The sequence below is a fragment of the Pipistrellus hanaki genome, assembly GCF_964339955.1.
Source record: "Pipistrellus hanaki genome assembly, chromosome: 4".
In the NCBI taxonomy this organism is placed as follows: domain Eukaryota; kingdom Metazoa; phylum Chordata; class Mammalia; order Chiroptera; family Vespertilionidae; genus Pipistrellus; species Pipistrellus hanaki.
In genome coordinates, this window is record NC_140506.1 from 46,817,851 (window position 1) to 46,834,708 (window position 16,858).

At 39.1% G+C, this 16,858-nt stretch overlaps 1 protein-coding gene across 3 annotated transcripts in view; it reads right to left on the reverse strand.

The window, feature by feature from the left end:
• Positions 1-1,100: 1,100 nt before the first annotated feature.
• The window catches only part of ARB2A (ARB2 cotranscriptional regulator A), a 337,934-nt gene continuing 322,176 nt past the window's right edge, over positions 1,101-16,858 (reverse strand). For all 3 annotated transcript variants that reach the window (XM_084882686.1, XM_084882684.1, XM_084882687.1), the window contains one exon: positions 1,101-4,019. In XM_084882686.1, the coding sequence (XP_084738812.1) occupies positions 3,877-4,019 (143 nt within the window). In that variant the 3' untranslated portion in view covers positions 1,101-3,876. The remainder of the gene's footprint in view (positions 4,020-16,858) is intronic.

Genomic DNA, 16,858 nt, shown 5'->3' on the forward strand with positions numbered 1-16,858 from the left:
CATCTTCCACTTGGTGTACATTCTTTACTTTTAGTACAGTGCATGACAATTGCAATGCTTTAAATCTAAAACCGTCTAACAAAGCTGACACTTTAGGTAGGGTAGCTTTAAGCTCTGTGAAGTGTTGATTAAAAACCCTTTCCCAGACTCAAACTGATCTTTTTGGAGATTAATAGAATATTAGATAAAAGGAAGACGAACAATTCAAGAGACTCCCACTCGGTCACTCCATACAAGGAAGGAAGGTAAGTATTCAATTTTTGAAAGGGAGTACCTCCTGGAGTCTTTTATTTTATATTATTACAGCCCCTGATAAGTAATCATAAAATAACCACCACCATTATCACTCCCTTTTCTGGCCACCCATATTTCAAAGATAAGAATATCTCACATTTAAAGACTTTTTTTTTTTTCTTTCTCTACAGCGGCATAGGGAAAGTTTTGGAGAAAATTTTAGACTTTCTGTAAAGTAGTATTTCTTAATGAATCAGGATTACAGATACCAGAATGAACCTGCTAATTTACAGTTACAGACAATGATTATGATGAGGAGGCACACATGTTTGGATTGAAACTCAGATAATCCAAGAAACATGAAAAAAAAAAACCTACTAATTTATTAGCACTGATAATATAGTTAACATATTTTGTCACCCAACTTTCTCAAAGGAGTTATAGGTTTTGAAAAAGGAAAAGCTGTAAAATAAATATAAATAAGGTATTTTCAGGGATTTATATTGGGATTTGGGAACAATTTAATCTCGCCAGACTCCTTTTGGAAAACTTAGTTGTTTACTGTACACTGAGGTATATTTTATAAAATGATAGTTTAACAAATGGGTTCAAATTTCCTTGTAGCTAAGGAGATATTTTAGATACTGAAAAACAAATGTATTAAAAAATGGTAGCTTTGTGAAAGGTCCAAGCCAAATAGTGACTCAACCAGAGTTAGGAAATTACATTGCAGCAACAATAATAGTAATACTAAGCAGCTATAAGGATTAAAATATTGATGAATGGTATCCCATCATGCAAGTTTCTGCTTTTATTAACATCTGTACATGAATAAATGAACTTTTGACCAAGAATAACACCACTGCTTTTTGGGAAAATTGTTTTTATTTTAAAATGGCAAACAAACAGAAATATATAATATATAGGAAACTCCTGTGCTTTACTTTTGGTATACACAATAATGTAATCCAGGTTGAAGCACAAGGTGGAAACTTGATAAAAGAACAATTATTACAAGTAGACTCCCCCTGCTCCCTTCAAATATCATAAAAACTTTTAATGGCTGCCTGGTTAGGTACCGTTAGAAAGCTCCAAAGCATTGCAATTTCTAGCTTTTTAAGTTTTAACAGGATGATTTTGAATCTCAGATTTATCAACAACTCTGCTCCCCATTCCACTTGCTCTAAGAACCGAGTATATAATTAAAAAGAAAATCCACATTTTAACTTAAACCTCTCCAAAACAAACCCTGTCTAAAGAAACCAAACTGGGGAGATCAGAACGGAAATATTAACACTTGTCACCTCCAAGCAGAAGAACTGCTACCAACTGATCATCTTTACTCCAGGAAAATGGAGGTGAAGGTATTGTTACATTTACACCAACAGACCCACAGTCAACAGGTTAAAAAAGCCTACATCGCAAAGAGCCTTCTCAGTTCTCAGTTGGAGGTCTGGGATAGTTTGCTTAGCTCTCTTCTGGTGGCCACAGCTCAGATTCACAGGTAGAAACTACATTTACACAGCTTAAGATTGCAAACAGCTCTATGGATAGTTAAATAAGGCCTAACAACCCAGTAGTTTTAAACTATTAAAGGCAATTTAACAGTGATTTACTCTAGTTAAAAGTAACGGTTTTAAGAAGAGAGGTGAGAAAATCTAAGAAACAGGAATGATTTGTTTTATAAGCTGAGCATATTTACTTTGCTCTAATTCAGCTGCAGAAGCATCACAAATTTAGCATTGCATAAGTGCTGATTAAAAAAAAAAGACAACAGAATTAGTTTCCCATGAATATTTTCATGTTTTGAAAACACAATTTATAACACTTTGAAAAATAGATTCAATCTACATCAATTCTCAAATCCTCTCAATGGGAATTATCACTCTTTCATACAGTTCACCATTACTTCTAACCTAGAAAAGACTGCAGACCAAAGGGCTTGACATTGTTGGGGTTACACATTTTAAGTTATCCAGAAGCTGGATAATATGCTGTTTTGATTTTTCCTATTTGTTTCTGCTAAACTAACACGCAAAATATATGCATATATGATCACTGAAAAATATCACTTTAATTTGCCATTCTTAAAACTACAGGAACTAATAACTATACTTGTATACCAAAAAAAGATGTTATCAATTTTAAAATGTTGCTGAAATCAGTTCATAATATAAAATAATTTTATTCATGAGGTGGTTATTTTAAATTGTTTTTTTTTCTGAGGAGGCGGACAATTCTAAGTATTTGGGTACATTTTATCATGTCCTCATGTAAGGCAGTCATATTGTTGCATATACTTCACAAACAAATGAAGATTAAATTCAGATCTTCATCTATTAGAAACAATTCCTCACTAGGTAATTAAATTCTTCATGTAATTAAAATGATAGATTTAATATTTGAATGTAAAAGTCAGCAAAATCTTATTTTACCTCTTATATTTCACAGTGTTGGCCAGATCTTAACTGGATTAAAATAGTTAATAGTTGAAACTGTAGGGCAAAACCCTTCAGAGGAAGTGGACTGCTAAAAGTTGTATCACTGGGTTGAGAGGAGAAACTCTTTCACATCAGGCCTTTCCCTTTCTCTTGGAGCAGAAAACTAAGAGTCATTTTAGCCCACTTAACCTTCCAGAAGGAAAGGCTCAAGAGTGCACAGGTACATTTTCCTGACTACGGTAAAAATTCTGTCCCTAAAAGGGTCTAACTCCATGAAAGATCAGAATAGGTCATACTAGTTAGGATTAACAACAAAAACAAACTTTATCCACATTAAGATAAAAAAAAAAGCAAAACTTAAGTATGCTATCTAAATTACAAGGCCACTCAATATACATACATTTTAAAAAAGTAAAGTCAATTCTAATGACAAAGTTGGAAATTCCATTGAAAAGGGGGCCTTCACAGATATACTTAAAAGACTTGTTCCTCCTTATGTTTTGGTTTAAATGATCTCTTGTGAAATTAGAGACTTGTGTAAAAAAATGTCATATTCAACTGGCAAAGATTTTCAGCGGTAATGTGCATTCAGAACTTCATAGATTTTTTTTTTTAAATGCAAAGTGTTTCTTCTGGTCTGGAAATGAAAATAGATCGTTAGGGAGAGGACAATTTGCGCTCCCCCAAACTACATACAGTACATCATGGCATTCATGCTCTGAATTTAAATTTGGCTTTTCTGGGTGTGAGGGGATGGGGGGGGGGGGGGAAGGCATAAGCCGCCCTCAGTGAAAAACCTACTGAAAAGGGAAGTTTGAAGTCTAGAATAAAAGTTTGCTTTTGCTGGGAGAGAGGGGAAAAAAAAAAATAAACGTGATTAAGGGGGGCTGGCCGGGGCGGGGAGGGAGCGGCGGCTGCGCAGCAGCGGGTGGGAGGACCGCGCAGCCGCCGGCGCCCGCCGCCGCGGCCGGGCCGGCAATTAGCGGCGCGGGGCGGGCGCTGTCAGCCGCAATCTGCGCGCGGACGGCGGCGCGGAGCCCGGCGCGGCCCGCAGGAAGCGCGGCCGGTGAACCCATATTGCTTTGACAGTTGCACTCATCTAGAAATAATGCAAAACGCTATTTAGATGTATATATCGCGACCCCGTGCTCTGGGAAGAAAACCATCTAATGAGGGGCCGGGAGTCCGCCCGCCACCGCGCTCACAGCTCCTCGTGCTTGATGCGGTGCGAGCGCCGCGCCAGCGCCGGCTTCTGGGCGCTGCTCCTGGCCTCCGAGGCTTCGGCGAAGAATTTGAAAATGGACGGGAGGCTCTTCCAGGAAGTGAGCTCGTGACGGTCCGTGCCTACAAAAAAAACACGGACTCGGTTACGAGGGGCCTCGCTCTGAGCCGAGGCGCAGGCTGCGCGTCCTCCGCCCGGAGCCCAGCCCGCACCCCCTGTCTCCCCCCAGGCCCAGCCCCGCGGCGCGGCCCCTCCAGCCCGCACCTTTACCTGCGGGTCCGCTCGGCCCGGGCTCGGAGGGGGGCTGGCGTCTGCAGAGTCCGTTCCTCCCGGGGCGGCGCCCGAGGCGGCGATCCCAGACCTCCGGCGCCTCCGGCCTCGGCCCCGCGGTGCCCCCGGCGCGGACGCGGCCCGGACTCCCCCGCGGGCCGCCCCAGGCGCGGCCAGGCGCCCCGGGGCTCGGCCCCCGCGGGGCCGCGCGGCGGGAGGGCCACTCCCTCTCCGGCCTCCAAACACCCACTTCCCCGGGCTCCGCGCGCCCGGGGATTGGTTTCCCCTGGGCGTGAACTCCGGCTTCACCCAGGTTTCCCTGCTTTCCAGGAGAAAAAGTCAAATGGTATTTTTCCTGCCTCTCCGGGAAGCGTGCTGTCAGGCTTGCCTCAGCGAGGTCACTTAGACCAAATTGTGTGGGATGCTTAATGCAGGACCAGATGCAAAAGACCCTTTGCCTAGAAGAGTCCTAGAAGGCTACTTTTTTTTTTTTGTAAGGGGGCAGTTTTTGAAAAGCTATGAAAAATAATGTTTCAAGGCAATGACTACTAAGAGAGTATCTAGATCTCCTATTTTTTTTTCAGGAGAAATCCAACTTACAAAACACACGCTTCTCAACTTATGGGGTTATTTTATTTTATTCCAGCTTCTCTCTGTGGCTTCAATTTAATAGTAATGTACAATAGTCTTCAAGTCAAATCTACCTACAGTTTAACAAGCAAACAATAACAGATGTAGACATAACAGGTGAGGTCATTAATCTGTTTTTGACTCCTTGTGATAGTTCCTATCATTTCACCAGTAGATTCACAACTGAACAATTTTTAAATAAAAAAAATAATATTAATAGTAAGACTCTTCCATAGAAATAATGAATGAGTAGCTTTAAGACAGTTGAAATCTCTTCCTAGATCACTCAATTATGCAGAGAGATACTGCCTGGAAGTCTGCAGATTCAGGCCTCTGTCTGATACTTTAACATTGTTAATGATAATTCTTTAGTCTGTAATAGTAGGTCATTGCTATGGTTACTCTACAATGGTGCAACACTTTGCTTTCCCCTTCAGCTATTTGCTGAGACCTGGTAACCACATTTGTTGCCTAGCAACAGTTTTGTGACAGTATCACAATCTCAGAGTTACAACAATAAGGATGCTATGGCTGCGGTTGACCAGAGAGCAGAAAGCTACAATCTGTGCATGTGACTTAGCTGTGGGAGCTGGCCCTAGGAGAGAACCCCTCTCTCTATAGGTTCCCTCACAAGGATGCTCTCTGTCCTCTTCTTTGCAGATCCACCTTATAAGCCAGCATTTGAAACGAGGATCCAGTATTGAAGCCATATCCTTGAGAAATATCTCCCAACACTACTGTATTCAGACAAAAAAAAAAAGTCATTTTTCTATGTGCTTACTCATGTTAGGCATATCCTGGCAAATCCTAAAGTGACTGACTGGATTTTGACAAGTCTTAACATAATTCTTGGGGAAAGAAAGTACACGTATGCCTGTCTGCATCAATAGGTGTGTAAAATGTCAAGTTCTTTAAAGTATAGGTAACATCCAGATATTTTTATAATTTTGAATTTGGAGGCATTTGTATTTTCTGAACCCAACTGAGCAGTTCTACACATGGTCATTAATATCAACTTTAAATAATATTTTGTGGGTATATCTAGAAGGGGGCTTAGTTCCTGGGAAGGTTTATGAAATACCTGTCCCTATTTCTATAGTGCTTGCATCTCTAGTTTCATTCAACAATAACTACTAATTGCACTTATAATGATGATAAAATATTTTAAAACCAATTGTATTTCTTCTTTTTGAAAGTCTATTCTCAGATGCATACTTCATGGCTATCCCCAAACACAGTAAGAAAAAAAAAAAAGGTGTTAATTGTCTCTTTTCCTTCTCATTTCCCATGCTTCCAGGCTCATTTGGCATTTCCTCCATAGTGATCACACTTACACTTACTAGTGTTACCAAGACTAGGATCAATTTGTAAGCTATCTCGGGGAGCTCTTCTCATAATTCCTTCCACCCCCTGAAAACCAATTCAATCTATGAATCTAGAGGGACCTGCGGAGTCAATGGTCTGAAGTAATTTTAACTCCTTTATTTATTTTTTTCTTTTCTAGTGACAATCTTTCTGAAGGATGAACAAATTTCCCTGGTGATAAAATCACTACAAAGGCTTTTTAGTTTTAGCTTATGATTACTCTCTGCTTGATTAGTCCTTGGCTGAAAAGACCAAAGTCCCTGAGATAACCAAGTATCTGTACTGGCTTTCGACATTGACTCTTGTAATTTAAGAGTATAAATAATGAGAATGTGTACTCTGTCAGAGGAAGGGAAATTGCTGAGAATAAAAGTAATAAGCAAGGTGGGTTAGAAACTGAATTACAGAGAATGGCGTGGGGGAAGGAGAATTGTCCCTAAATGAAGGAATATTTTATAGAAACAATGGCTTTCTTTTTGAAGTTTTTGAAAGTAGATTTTTAATAATTTAAAAACAGCATTTGTATGTTAGGTAAATGTGTGTCCATCTGGAACTGCATATACACATTTCAAGAACATGTTTTAAGACCAGTTAAAAAATTAAGGACCAAAGTTCAATGAAAATATTTACAAATTTATATGGCAATGCTTAGAGAATGGAAACTTGCTTTCTATTTTTTTTTTGATAGGAAATGTCATCATTTTCATTTTATTTTATTTTTTCATTTTTTTAATTAAGGTATTATATGTGTACATATCTTACCATTGGTCCCCCTCCCCCCCACTCCCATACATGCCCTCCCTCCCCAGAGTTTTCCGTCCATTGGTTATGCTTAGCTGTGGGAGCTGGCCCTAGGAGAGAACCTTCGGTTGATCTCTTATCTCCCCCATATCTCCCTACCTAGAATGGAAACTTCCAAGAGCAGCTTTCTAGTATTTAAAGCATACAACACTTAAGAGGAAATTATCCCATCAGGACTGCAACACCAAGCCATTAAATTATCTATTCATAAAAGGATAAAAAAGAGAAAAGTTTAGGCCAATAAAAAAAGCAGCCATTTATTAATAAGCTGCAATGATGTGTAAGTAACGTGGAAACTAGTCCATTTAGCATTAACCATGCTATTTAAAGGAGTCAGACATAGTTTGATAGTCAGGGCCCGGTGTTTCCTCTACCACAGCTTTACCCTGATCAAAAGTTCCTCTTTTTAGGGATTGGGAATCGTTCCACTTTTCCAACCACCATTTCCTTTTTAAAAAATATATTTTATTGATTTTTTACAGGGAGGAAGGGAGAGAGAGAGTTAGAATCATCCATGAGAGAGAAACATCGATCAGCTGCCTCCTGCACACCCCCAACTGGGGATATGCCCGCAACCAAGGTACATGCCCTTGACAGAAATCGAACATGGGACCTTTCAGTCCGCAGGCTGACACTCGATCCACTGAGCCAAACCGGTTTCGGCTTCTTTTCTTTTTAAAAATATATTTTTATTGATTCCAGAGAAGAAGGAAAGGAATCACTGATGTTATTGAAACATCAATGATGAGAGAGAATAATTGACTTGCTGCTTCCTGCACTCCTCACACTAGGGTTCAAGTGAGTCCTTAGCCCAGTCATGTGCCCTGACTGGGAGTTAAACTGTGATCTCCTGGTTCATAGGTCAATGCTCAACCACTGAGCCATGCCAGTTGGGCCAAACACCACTTTCTTAATACAGAGATGTAGGGAGTGTAGGGAACAAAGAGTTTTCTCATATTTAAATGCCTGCCGTGTTCTCATGGAATGGTTTTTTAACTCTTTGGATTGGGAGGCTTGCTCTTTAGTCTCCCAATCCATAAAATCAAATCAGTATTACTAGAAAATGTACAGGACCTTAGTGCTTTATTATGAAAAAGTGCTTTGCTCAGTCTTAATCAGTGGTTTTCAATGGGCACAGTAGTGCCCTCTGGGGCATTTTGGAAATTTGCAGTGATGTTTCTGGTGGTCAAGATGATTGGAAGGAGCCATTAGCACTTATTGGGAGAAGGCCTGGAGTGGTGGACATCCTGCAGTTTGCAGGGCAGTACAGCACTATGAATTGTTCTGCACCATACATGCATTTTAAATATTCCACCAGCTATATGTACATGTAGCTGAAAAACTTATTTATAATTAGATGGGCTCAGAATTTAGATCTGTTTAATAAACAATCTCAAAGAATTTTTGGCAGATTTTAACATACACAGAATTTCCCAGGAATCCAAATATCATGTACTGAAGGGATTTTGTATGTTATGTTGTTCAGAATATTACCAAGAGAGGTTTACCACATGAGAAAATATCATCACCCATGGCATCACTGTTCACTGCACCTGAGTTGCCAACGAACACACCTGCCTTAGTAGCTGTACAACATCTACTGGCCCAAGTCAGATACTTGGGCCAGTAGATGTTGTACACTGGCCCAAGTATCTGACTTCCATATTATGTCTTCTCATGTAGATTTTTCTGAGCACTTTAAATATTGATATGCACATTATTTTTTTTTGTTTCCTTTCTTTTATTCTCTTTATATGTTAACTAGTATATTACAATAGTAGATGGGCTATGTTATTTCTAGATTTTATTTCAGGATAGTAAAAGCAATGCATAATGCTTGTAATAGAAGGTATTTAGATGATCAAGGGTCAGCTTAAATAAAAACGAGTAGTTAATTCCTTTTTTAAAAATCACATTAGAGATTAATATTCCTTATAATCTGAACCCTAGTCTATCTCTTTTATGTTTATACAGACAAGAACATGTCTTTTATTTCTCTTAATGTTTCTTCTAAAAATACTGTTTGTCAATGATGTTATGTTGTTCAGTGTGAAATAATCAAAAGGTAGGGGAGAGGGGACCTTCCAATTAAAATATTACACTGAATATTTACCTTTATCACTTGTTTTAAAACACGAACTGCAGCAATTTTCAAAACCGTAAAGATAGCACAAATGGTAAAGAATTAGGAACTTTAAGTATGAAGGATGAGACCATAAATCATATAAGAAAGATCAAATTGCTAAAATGTTTCATTTGTTTTCCCAAAAGACTATATATTTAAGAAAAAAGTGTCTTATAATGGAACTGAGAAAGAGGGAGACTACATTTATGTAATAGCATTAGAAATTAAAGAAAAATGGGTGGAAATAACGCTGAGAGTGGAATTCTCAAAGAACAAGCTAAGAGAGAAGAAAACATTGCTGTATCTTGTCTGGTCTATTCCCCTTACTTCCTGTGATGGCTTCAACCCATTTGTTTCTTACAAGTCTGCTTTGTCCACACTCCTCACTTGGTCTTAGTACTTATATTGGAATAAGTAGGTTATTTACTCTTCAAGGAATCTTTTAATAAATTGAAGAATTCTCTGGGAAAGTAAATGACTATTCTTTAAATGATATTATCCACACAGACCCACACACAAATAAGATTTGCTAGAGATGAGGCTTACTAGTACAATTGGGTGGATGGTCTAAAAGTAAGTCCTCACCAAAGAGATAATTTGGAAGAATTCCTTGGTCAGCCATTTATTATTTTAATAATTGCTAGTCACCTTATTTTTACATGGTCCTGGACCAAAAGGTCATGGAATAATTTCTATAGTCTATCCATAATTTACACTTGAGGGTATGGCTTAGAATAGGAAATACAACTGTTTATAAAGTCATCTGTGAACGTGAAGCATCTTTATTTCTTCATTTCAGGGTGGAAAAGCTAGCATGTGCCCTTACCCTCTCACTGACGTCCCTCTCCCCTATTCCCTCACATAGAATTAGTTTTTAAAGCAAAAGATAAAGAATACATTTTATGTTTCCTATGATAAAAGGTGAGAGAGAGAAAAAAACCTAGAAAGATATGAAACATTAACAGGATAACTTGTCTATGATATTTTCAAAATGACAAGGCTTGATTTTAAAAATTGATCTTTAACAAGAAAAAGAAATATGGGCAATTAGGAAACAATGAAGACCCTGTCAATATAGCTATGTTGATAATAACAGGTAAGGGAATTCCTGAGAAAATCTAATATATAAAAATCAGGAGGTCTATAATATGCATTACTGGGTCCCAGCGGGATTAGCTAATGAATTTATGAGCACATCGGCAGTTATTTTTAGAAAGTTATAAAGAATTAGAGAAATACCAGAGCACTGAAAAATAATGTGCCTTCTAAAAAGATATAAAATATAACTACTAAAATTCATCTTAAAATGAATTTTAAGCTTCTGAGGAGAACATCGTTAAAAAATCCAAACTTCCCAATATTTGAACGGTGAAGGGTGCTAAAGGAGGCTCTCCCAGCTAGAAGGCACTGGTGTGGACTCAGCCACCCTGGGGGCAGGTGACAAATGGAGTGGGGTGAGGTGTGCACATGGCTCAGGAAACAGGCTGTATTGTCTTGTTAAATTACTTGTGTAAGGTACAGGCAAGTCCCTTACCGCTGCTAACCACTGTTGCAAGCCCTTTAAAGCTGAGACTGTGTCATCAAGAAAGAAAGTCATCAAGCTTGACCAGAGATAACAGGTAGGCTGAAATGAACATAAAATCAGTGGTAGAAACTTTTAGGTCATTTGCAGCTTCGGAGCAGTCTGTCCTTTCCTTCAGCTTCTTATCAATCTCTCTCACATCGAATCTGGCAGACCCCTCTAATAAACCATCTCCTAACTAATAAAAAATGGACACATTTTTATTGATTCAGTGACCTATAAAACCCAGAAAGTTGGTGTACAAGTGCTTTTTTTTGGTTTTAATTCTTGTCTCACACAGTACTTTTACTGTTGCCACAAGCTTGGCCTCCATGGATATTGTTTCCCTTTGAAATTTGGGCTCTCTTTTCCCAGTTTCCCTTTGTCATTTTCAAAAGAAACTTTAACAAAGGATTGTAAGAGCACAGAGTACTAAATAAGGTAATACAAAGAACCAAACAATAGTTATTTCATAAGTACAGGTTTCTGATTATTCCCAACACAATCAGGAAAGAGCTGAATTGGGCCTCATTCTAGAATAAAACTGTCAGAAAGGACTGGCCCTAGCTGGGTTGGCTCAGTGGACAGAGTGTCGGCTCTTTGAAGGGTCCTGGGTTCGATTCCAGTCAAGGGCATGTACCTTGGTTTCAGGCTCAATCTCCAGCCAGGGCGAGTGTGTGGGAGGCAACCAATGGATGTGTCTCTCTTACATCACTGTTTCCCTCTCTCTGTCTCTCCCTTGCCCTTTCACTCTCTAAAAATAAATGAAAAAACAAAACAAAACAAAACAAAAAACACTTCAGGTGAGGATTAACAACAAAAGAACTGTTGGTTCCTAGGTAGGTAGATGTGGCTTATTGCTGCTAGTGTGTGTGTGTGTGTGAGAGAGAGAGAGAGAGAGAGAGAGAGAGAGAGAGAGAGAGAGAGAGAGAGAGGAGAGAGAGAGAGAGGGAGAGAGAGAGAGAGAGCGCGAGCGAGCATGTGAGGGAGAGAAAGAATAAATTACAAAATACTTTCCTTATTTCCAAGTAAAATAAAACCTTTACTAATTCAACCTAATTTTTTTGTTGTCCTCTCTCAATTGTGGATTCTACTCTTTATTTTGTGAGCAGATACTTTTTCTGGAGGTCCTGTGATTAGTTAATTTATACAATGCATACTTGCATTCACTGTATGCCAGGTAATATTTCTGGAGCTGAGATGCAGTGGTGAGCAAGCTATATCATGGGTCTGCTCTGTAGCACATGTTAGTAGGGATGGCAGGCGGAGAGTCAGAAGCACGGTGAAGAAAACACAATAGGGGGATGTGAATAGATGATGATGAGGAGGATGAAGAGGAGGAGGAGAAGGAGGATGAGGAGGGACATGGAGGTAGTCCTTAGGTCCTCAATTTAGAGAAGACTTGTGACCTGAGAGCTGAATGGCAAGAAGGCAGATGAGCGTCTGGGGTGAGTGCTGCAGGCAGAAATCTGGAAGAACAAAAGCAGGGGCTCCGAGGCAGAGCTTGTGACAGTGGAGAAATGGAAAAGTGAGAGTGACTGGAGCATGGCAGGTGAAGCGGAAAGTGGTATTAGATGATTCAGAGAGGTGAGCAGCCTCCAAGCCATGTGAGGGCTCACAGGCCATAGTGACAAGTTTCAGTTATATTCCAAGTGCTATGGTCTGTTTGCAGAGTTTCAAGCATTTCAAAAAGTTAGGATGATAGACTTAACCCTTCCTGACTGCATTTACAACTCCCCCTACCGCTACAATGTTCTCTGGGGCTCACTCTTCTACTACACACTTCAGAATATAAACCCACACACTGCTAGTTTACCAGAATGAATGAGTGATACAGTAATAGTGATATTCAGTAAGAGGTGAGAGTTTAATCTATAATAATCAAAGTGTACTATGCTAACTAGACTGGATGGCCTTCCGGACAAAAGCCGGGACTGCGAGGGAAGCCCAGGTTCCGGGTGCGAGAGGGAAGCAGGTGCCAGCAGCCTGGGAAGGAAGGCCTTTCGTGCATCAGGCCTCTAGAACAATAATATTTCAAAGTAGTGGGTAAAAAAATGGAGTTGAAGTAGAAACAGCGTTCTCCTCAACAATTCTGCTCTTGTTATACGAGCTGATATGACTGGTTTCTCAGCCCTTAGAAGGACGGTAGTGGGAAGGTAGTGGGGTCAGGGACTAAATGTAGCATTCCATTTCTGCATGCAGTCCAAGCTAACGGGTGGGCTTATTTTCCAGGAAGGCTTTTCCATTGAGGTTGTGTTTTTTTTTCTTTCTCTTTTCTCTGAATGGACGCAACATTCTCTTTATTTGAGCTCAAAGCCTCTCAGTCATCTTTGCTTCTTTTCCCTCCCTTGTTAGCTGCCTCCTGATCCAGTCAGTTACCAAATCCTGATAAACAAACATCAGCAAAGTTTTTTAGTCTCCTTCCTTTTCACGCCTCATTGTTATCACTCTAGATTTAATGACCTATCATTTAGAATCCAGAAACACCCTCCTAATTTCAGTGTCTTCAGTCTCTCCTTCTCTATCTCATATGTTATGTACCAGATGAAACTTTTAAAGTAAAATTTGTCTTATAGCTCTTCTTTGCTCAAAAATATCCAATGGATCTCTTAATTTCTCAAATTAAGTAGAAATTAATTAGGTTTAAAGTTCTCCATTCTCTGGTTCCAGTCTTCTTTTCTGAGTTCATCCTTTCACTCTTCTTCTATAAGTATCCCCTATTCTTCCAGGCTCAGCCAATTGACATTGAATAAACCTTTTCAAAATCTGAGAAACTGGGCATCTGTGATTCTGGTGATTCTGAAGTCCAGCCAGACAAGAGATAACATAACCACTGTAAAGGTTTTGAAGGCAAGGATCAAACTTGATTCATGTTCAACATAGATTGATAAAATATACCTTACGTTGAAGTGTATGATGGCTTTCAGAGTTAAGCAATAAATTCCTGTAAAATTGTCATGTAATGGCAGTTGGATACTCTATAATTAAAGCTGAAGGAAGTAGAGTGTTTTTCTTGCCTCTCCAATGAACTGATGAGGGGATCCACAGTCCATTAGCAACTAGGTGATAAGCACTGACAAACACTGACAGTGTCTTCTAGGTATCTTCAGCTGCTAAAATGTAATGTAAATATGGTTTAGAATGAAAAGGGGTTAAAGAGTGTCAAAACTGAGAACCCACAGGGAGTTAAACTTTAACTGTTCAAGAGCTCACAAGATAGAGGTTGACCTGGTTCAAATTTAGATGTAGACAGAAACATATCAAATATAAAATAAAAAGATGTGGAAGGACCGTAGATAAAATTTCTTATGACAGTTTCATTTCAGAGATAAAATATAAAGTTTAGAGAGGTTGTGATAGGCCAAAGTTACACAGGCATTTTGCTGTAATATAGTCAATATTTATAAATCGGTTAAGCACTGAAAATGAAAATAATTTTCAGAAGATGAATATCTAATTGCTTTAAGCTCCATTTCAATATTTATTTCCTCTAATAAATCACCTTTACTTCATACCAACTACGCCCTTCCTTTATGTTTCAGTATTTTGTATATGGTGTATATTAGATTACCATTTACTTGCTTTGCTTAGCTAGTCATTTCATGTATTACAAATACTTTGCTTTATCTCTAAATCCTTTGGAGGTAATCCCTTAAAACTTTTTATTTCAAAAATCATGATTGTGGCTTAATACATGTTTGTTGTATAAACAACAGTCTGGGACAGGATACATGAGAAAACTGATGCTTATTAAATGTTATTAAAATATAACAAAACATAAAATCACAGAAAATTTCTATGGCCTTTACACTATTTTGATGATGATTTCCATTTTGAAATTAAGGAAATGGAGATGCATACAGAAGATCATGAAAGTAAAAATTTTGAGTTTACAAAGCAAAGTGCTATTGGTATTCAGAAGACAATATTTTGTATTTTTGATTTTCAAAATCACAGCTCTTTACTTTGTAGGCAACAGGAAGAAGGAAGTGGAGAAAGGAGGAGGTTGTCAATTAGCCATTACAGATTTTCTCGTCACTTAATGATTTGAAATTGTACTAAAGCTTATAGGACAATTTTAGGACAACTAATATATTTACAATACTGGGTCTCCCAATCAATGAACATGCTATATCCTGCCATTTATTTAGATAACTAACGGCCTGGTGCACAAAATTCATTCCTGGGGGCGGGGCGGGGGGGGGCAGGGAGAAGAGGTGTCCCTCAGCCTGGCCTGCACCTTTGGGGATGTACTACTGCCAGTTTAGGCCCAATCCCTCTTGAAATCCAGCACTGCTAACTCCTAACCACTCACCTGCCTGCCAGATTGCATCTGCTCACCCTCAACTGCCCCCCCCCACCTAACCCCATTAGCTTGTTCATCCCCAACTGCCCTACTGGCCTACTCATCCCCAACTGTCCTCCCCTGCAGTCCTGATCGCCCTAACAGCCTCTTCCTCAGTCCTGCCACCATGGCTTTGTCCAGAAGGACGTCTGGAAGGCCTCTCAGTCTAATTAGCATATTACCCATTTATTAGTATAGATTTTTGATGCCTCTTAATAAAGTTTTATCATATTTCTCTAAATTGATACTTTGTATTCATTTTTAGCCTCATTAATTCATAATTAATTTTTATTCTGAGATAATTATATATTATATTCAGTTGTAAGAAATAACACAGATTGATCTTCTGTGCTATAATTTCCCTCGAAGGTAGTAACACCTTGTAAAAACCTTACTAAAGCCCTGGCTGGTATGGCTCAGTGGGTTGGAGTGTCATCCTGTGCTCCAAAAGACTGCAGGTTTGATTCCTGGTCATGACACATACCCAGGTTCTGTGCTTGATCCCTGGCAGGGGGAGTGCAGGAGGCAACCAATAGCTGTTTCACTCTCACATCAAGTTTCCCTCTCTATCTCCCCCTTCCTCTCCCTTCCTCTCTCTATAAAAGTCAATTCACTTCCAAACCCTTCCTTAACCCTCACAACCACTAAGCAGTTTTTAAAATATATATTTTTATTGATTTAAGAGAGGAAGGGAGAGGGAGAGAGAGATAGAAACATCAATGATGAGAGAGAACCACAGGCTGCCCCTTGGATGCCCCCTGTTGGGGACTGAGCCCACAACCCGGGCATGTACCCTTGACAGGAATCGAACCTGGGACCCTTGAGTCCACAGGCTGAGGTTCTATCCACTGAACCAAACCAGCCAGGGCTAATCTGTTCTTTATTTCCATAATTTTGTCATTTTAAGAATCCTATATAATAAAGAGCTAACATGCTAATTAGACCAAACAGCAGAACGACTGTGCAGACATCCTTCCGGATGATCCTCTGAACGACTTTCTGGACGAAGTTGGGGCTGCGAGGGCCGAGCCCCTTGCACAAATTTTTTGCATCGGGCCTCTAGTATCATATAAATGCAACCATATAGTAATCTTTGAGATTGGCTTTCCAAAAAATTCAGCTTAATTTACTGGTGGTTTTCCTAGGTTGTTGTGTGTATCAAGAGGTTGTTTCTTTTTATTGCTGAGTAATATTCCGTGCTATGGATGTACCACAGTTTATTTAACTATTCCCCTGTTGAAGGGCAGCTGGGTTGTTTCCAGTTTTTTGGCTATTACAAATAAAGCTGCTATAAACATTCATGTACAATTTTTTTTGTATGAAATAATTTTCATTTTTCTGGGATAAATGCCCAAGAATGCAACTGCTGAGCTGTGTATTAATTGCATATTTAGTTTTCCAAGAAACTGCCACATTGTTTCATGTCATTAAACCGCTTTACAGTTCTTCCGGTAATGTATAAGTGATCCAGTTCTTTGTATATTTGCCAGTAATGTATTAAAATTGGGTAGACTGATTCCTCCCTCTTTAATCTTCCTCAAAATTGTATAAGATATTCTAGTTCCTTTGCCTTTGCAAATAATTTTGAGAACAATCTTGTCTAGATCTGCTGATCTTGCCCCAAAAAGTATCAGCTTGAGCTCTGGAGGATTCAGAGACTAAAGTTAGTCATGCAGGTGGGTCAACCATTTTATTTCTTCTAGTCATATATTTAAGAAAACTTTAAATTATACAAATAATAGCCTCAAATGTATTCATACCATTAACTAATGAGGTGAGTAAAATATCACATAAAGCAAGTTACAAATAACAAAAAACTGGAAACATTTTTAATGATGCACTTGAAGAAAACCTGGCTTTCAGG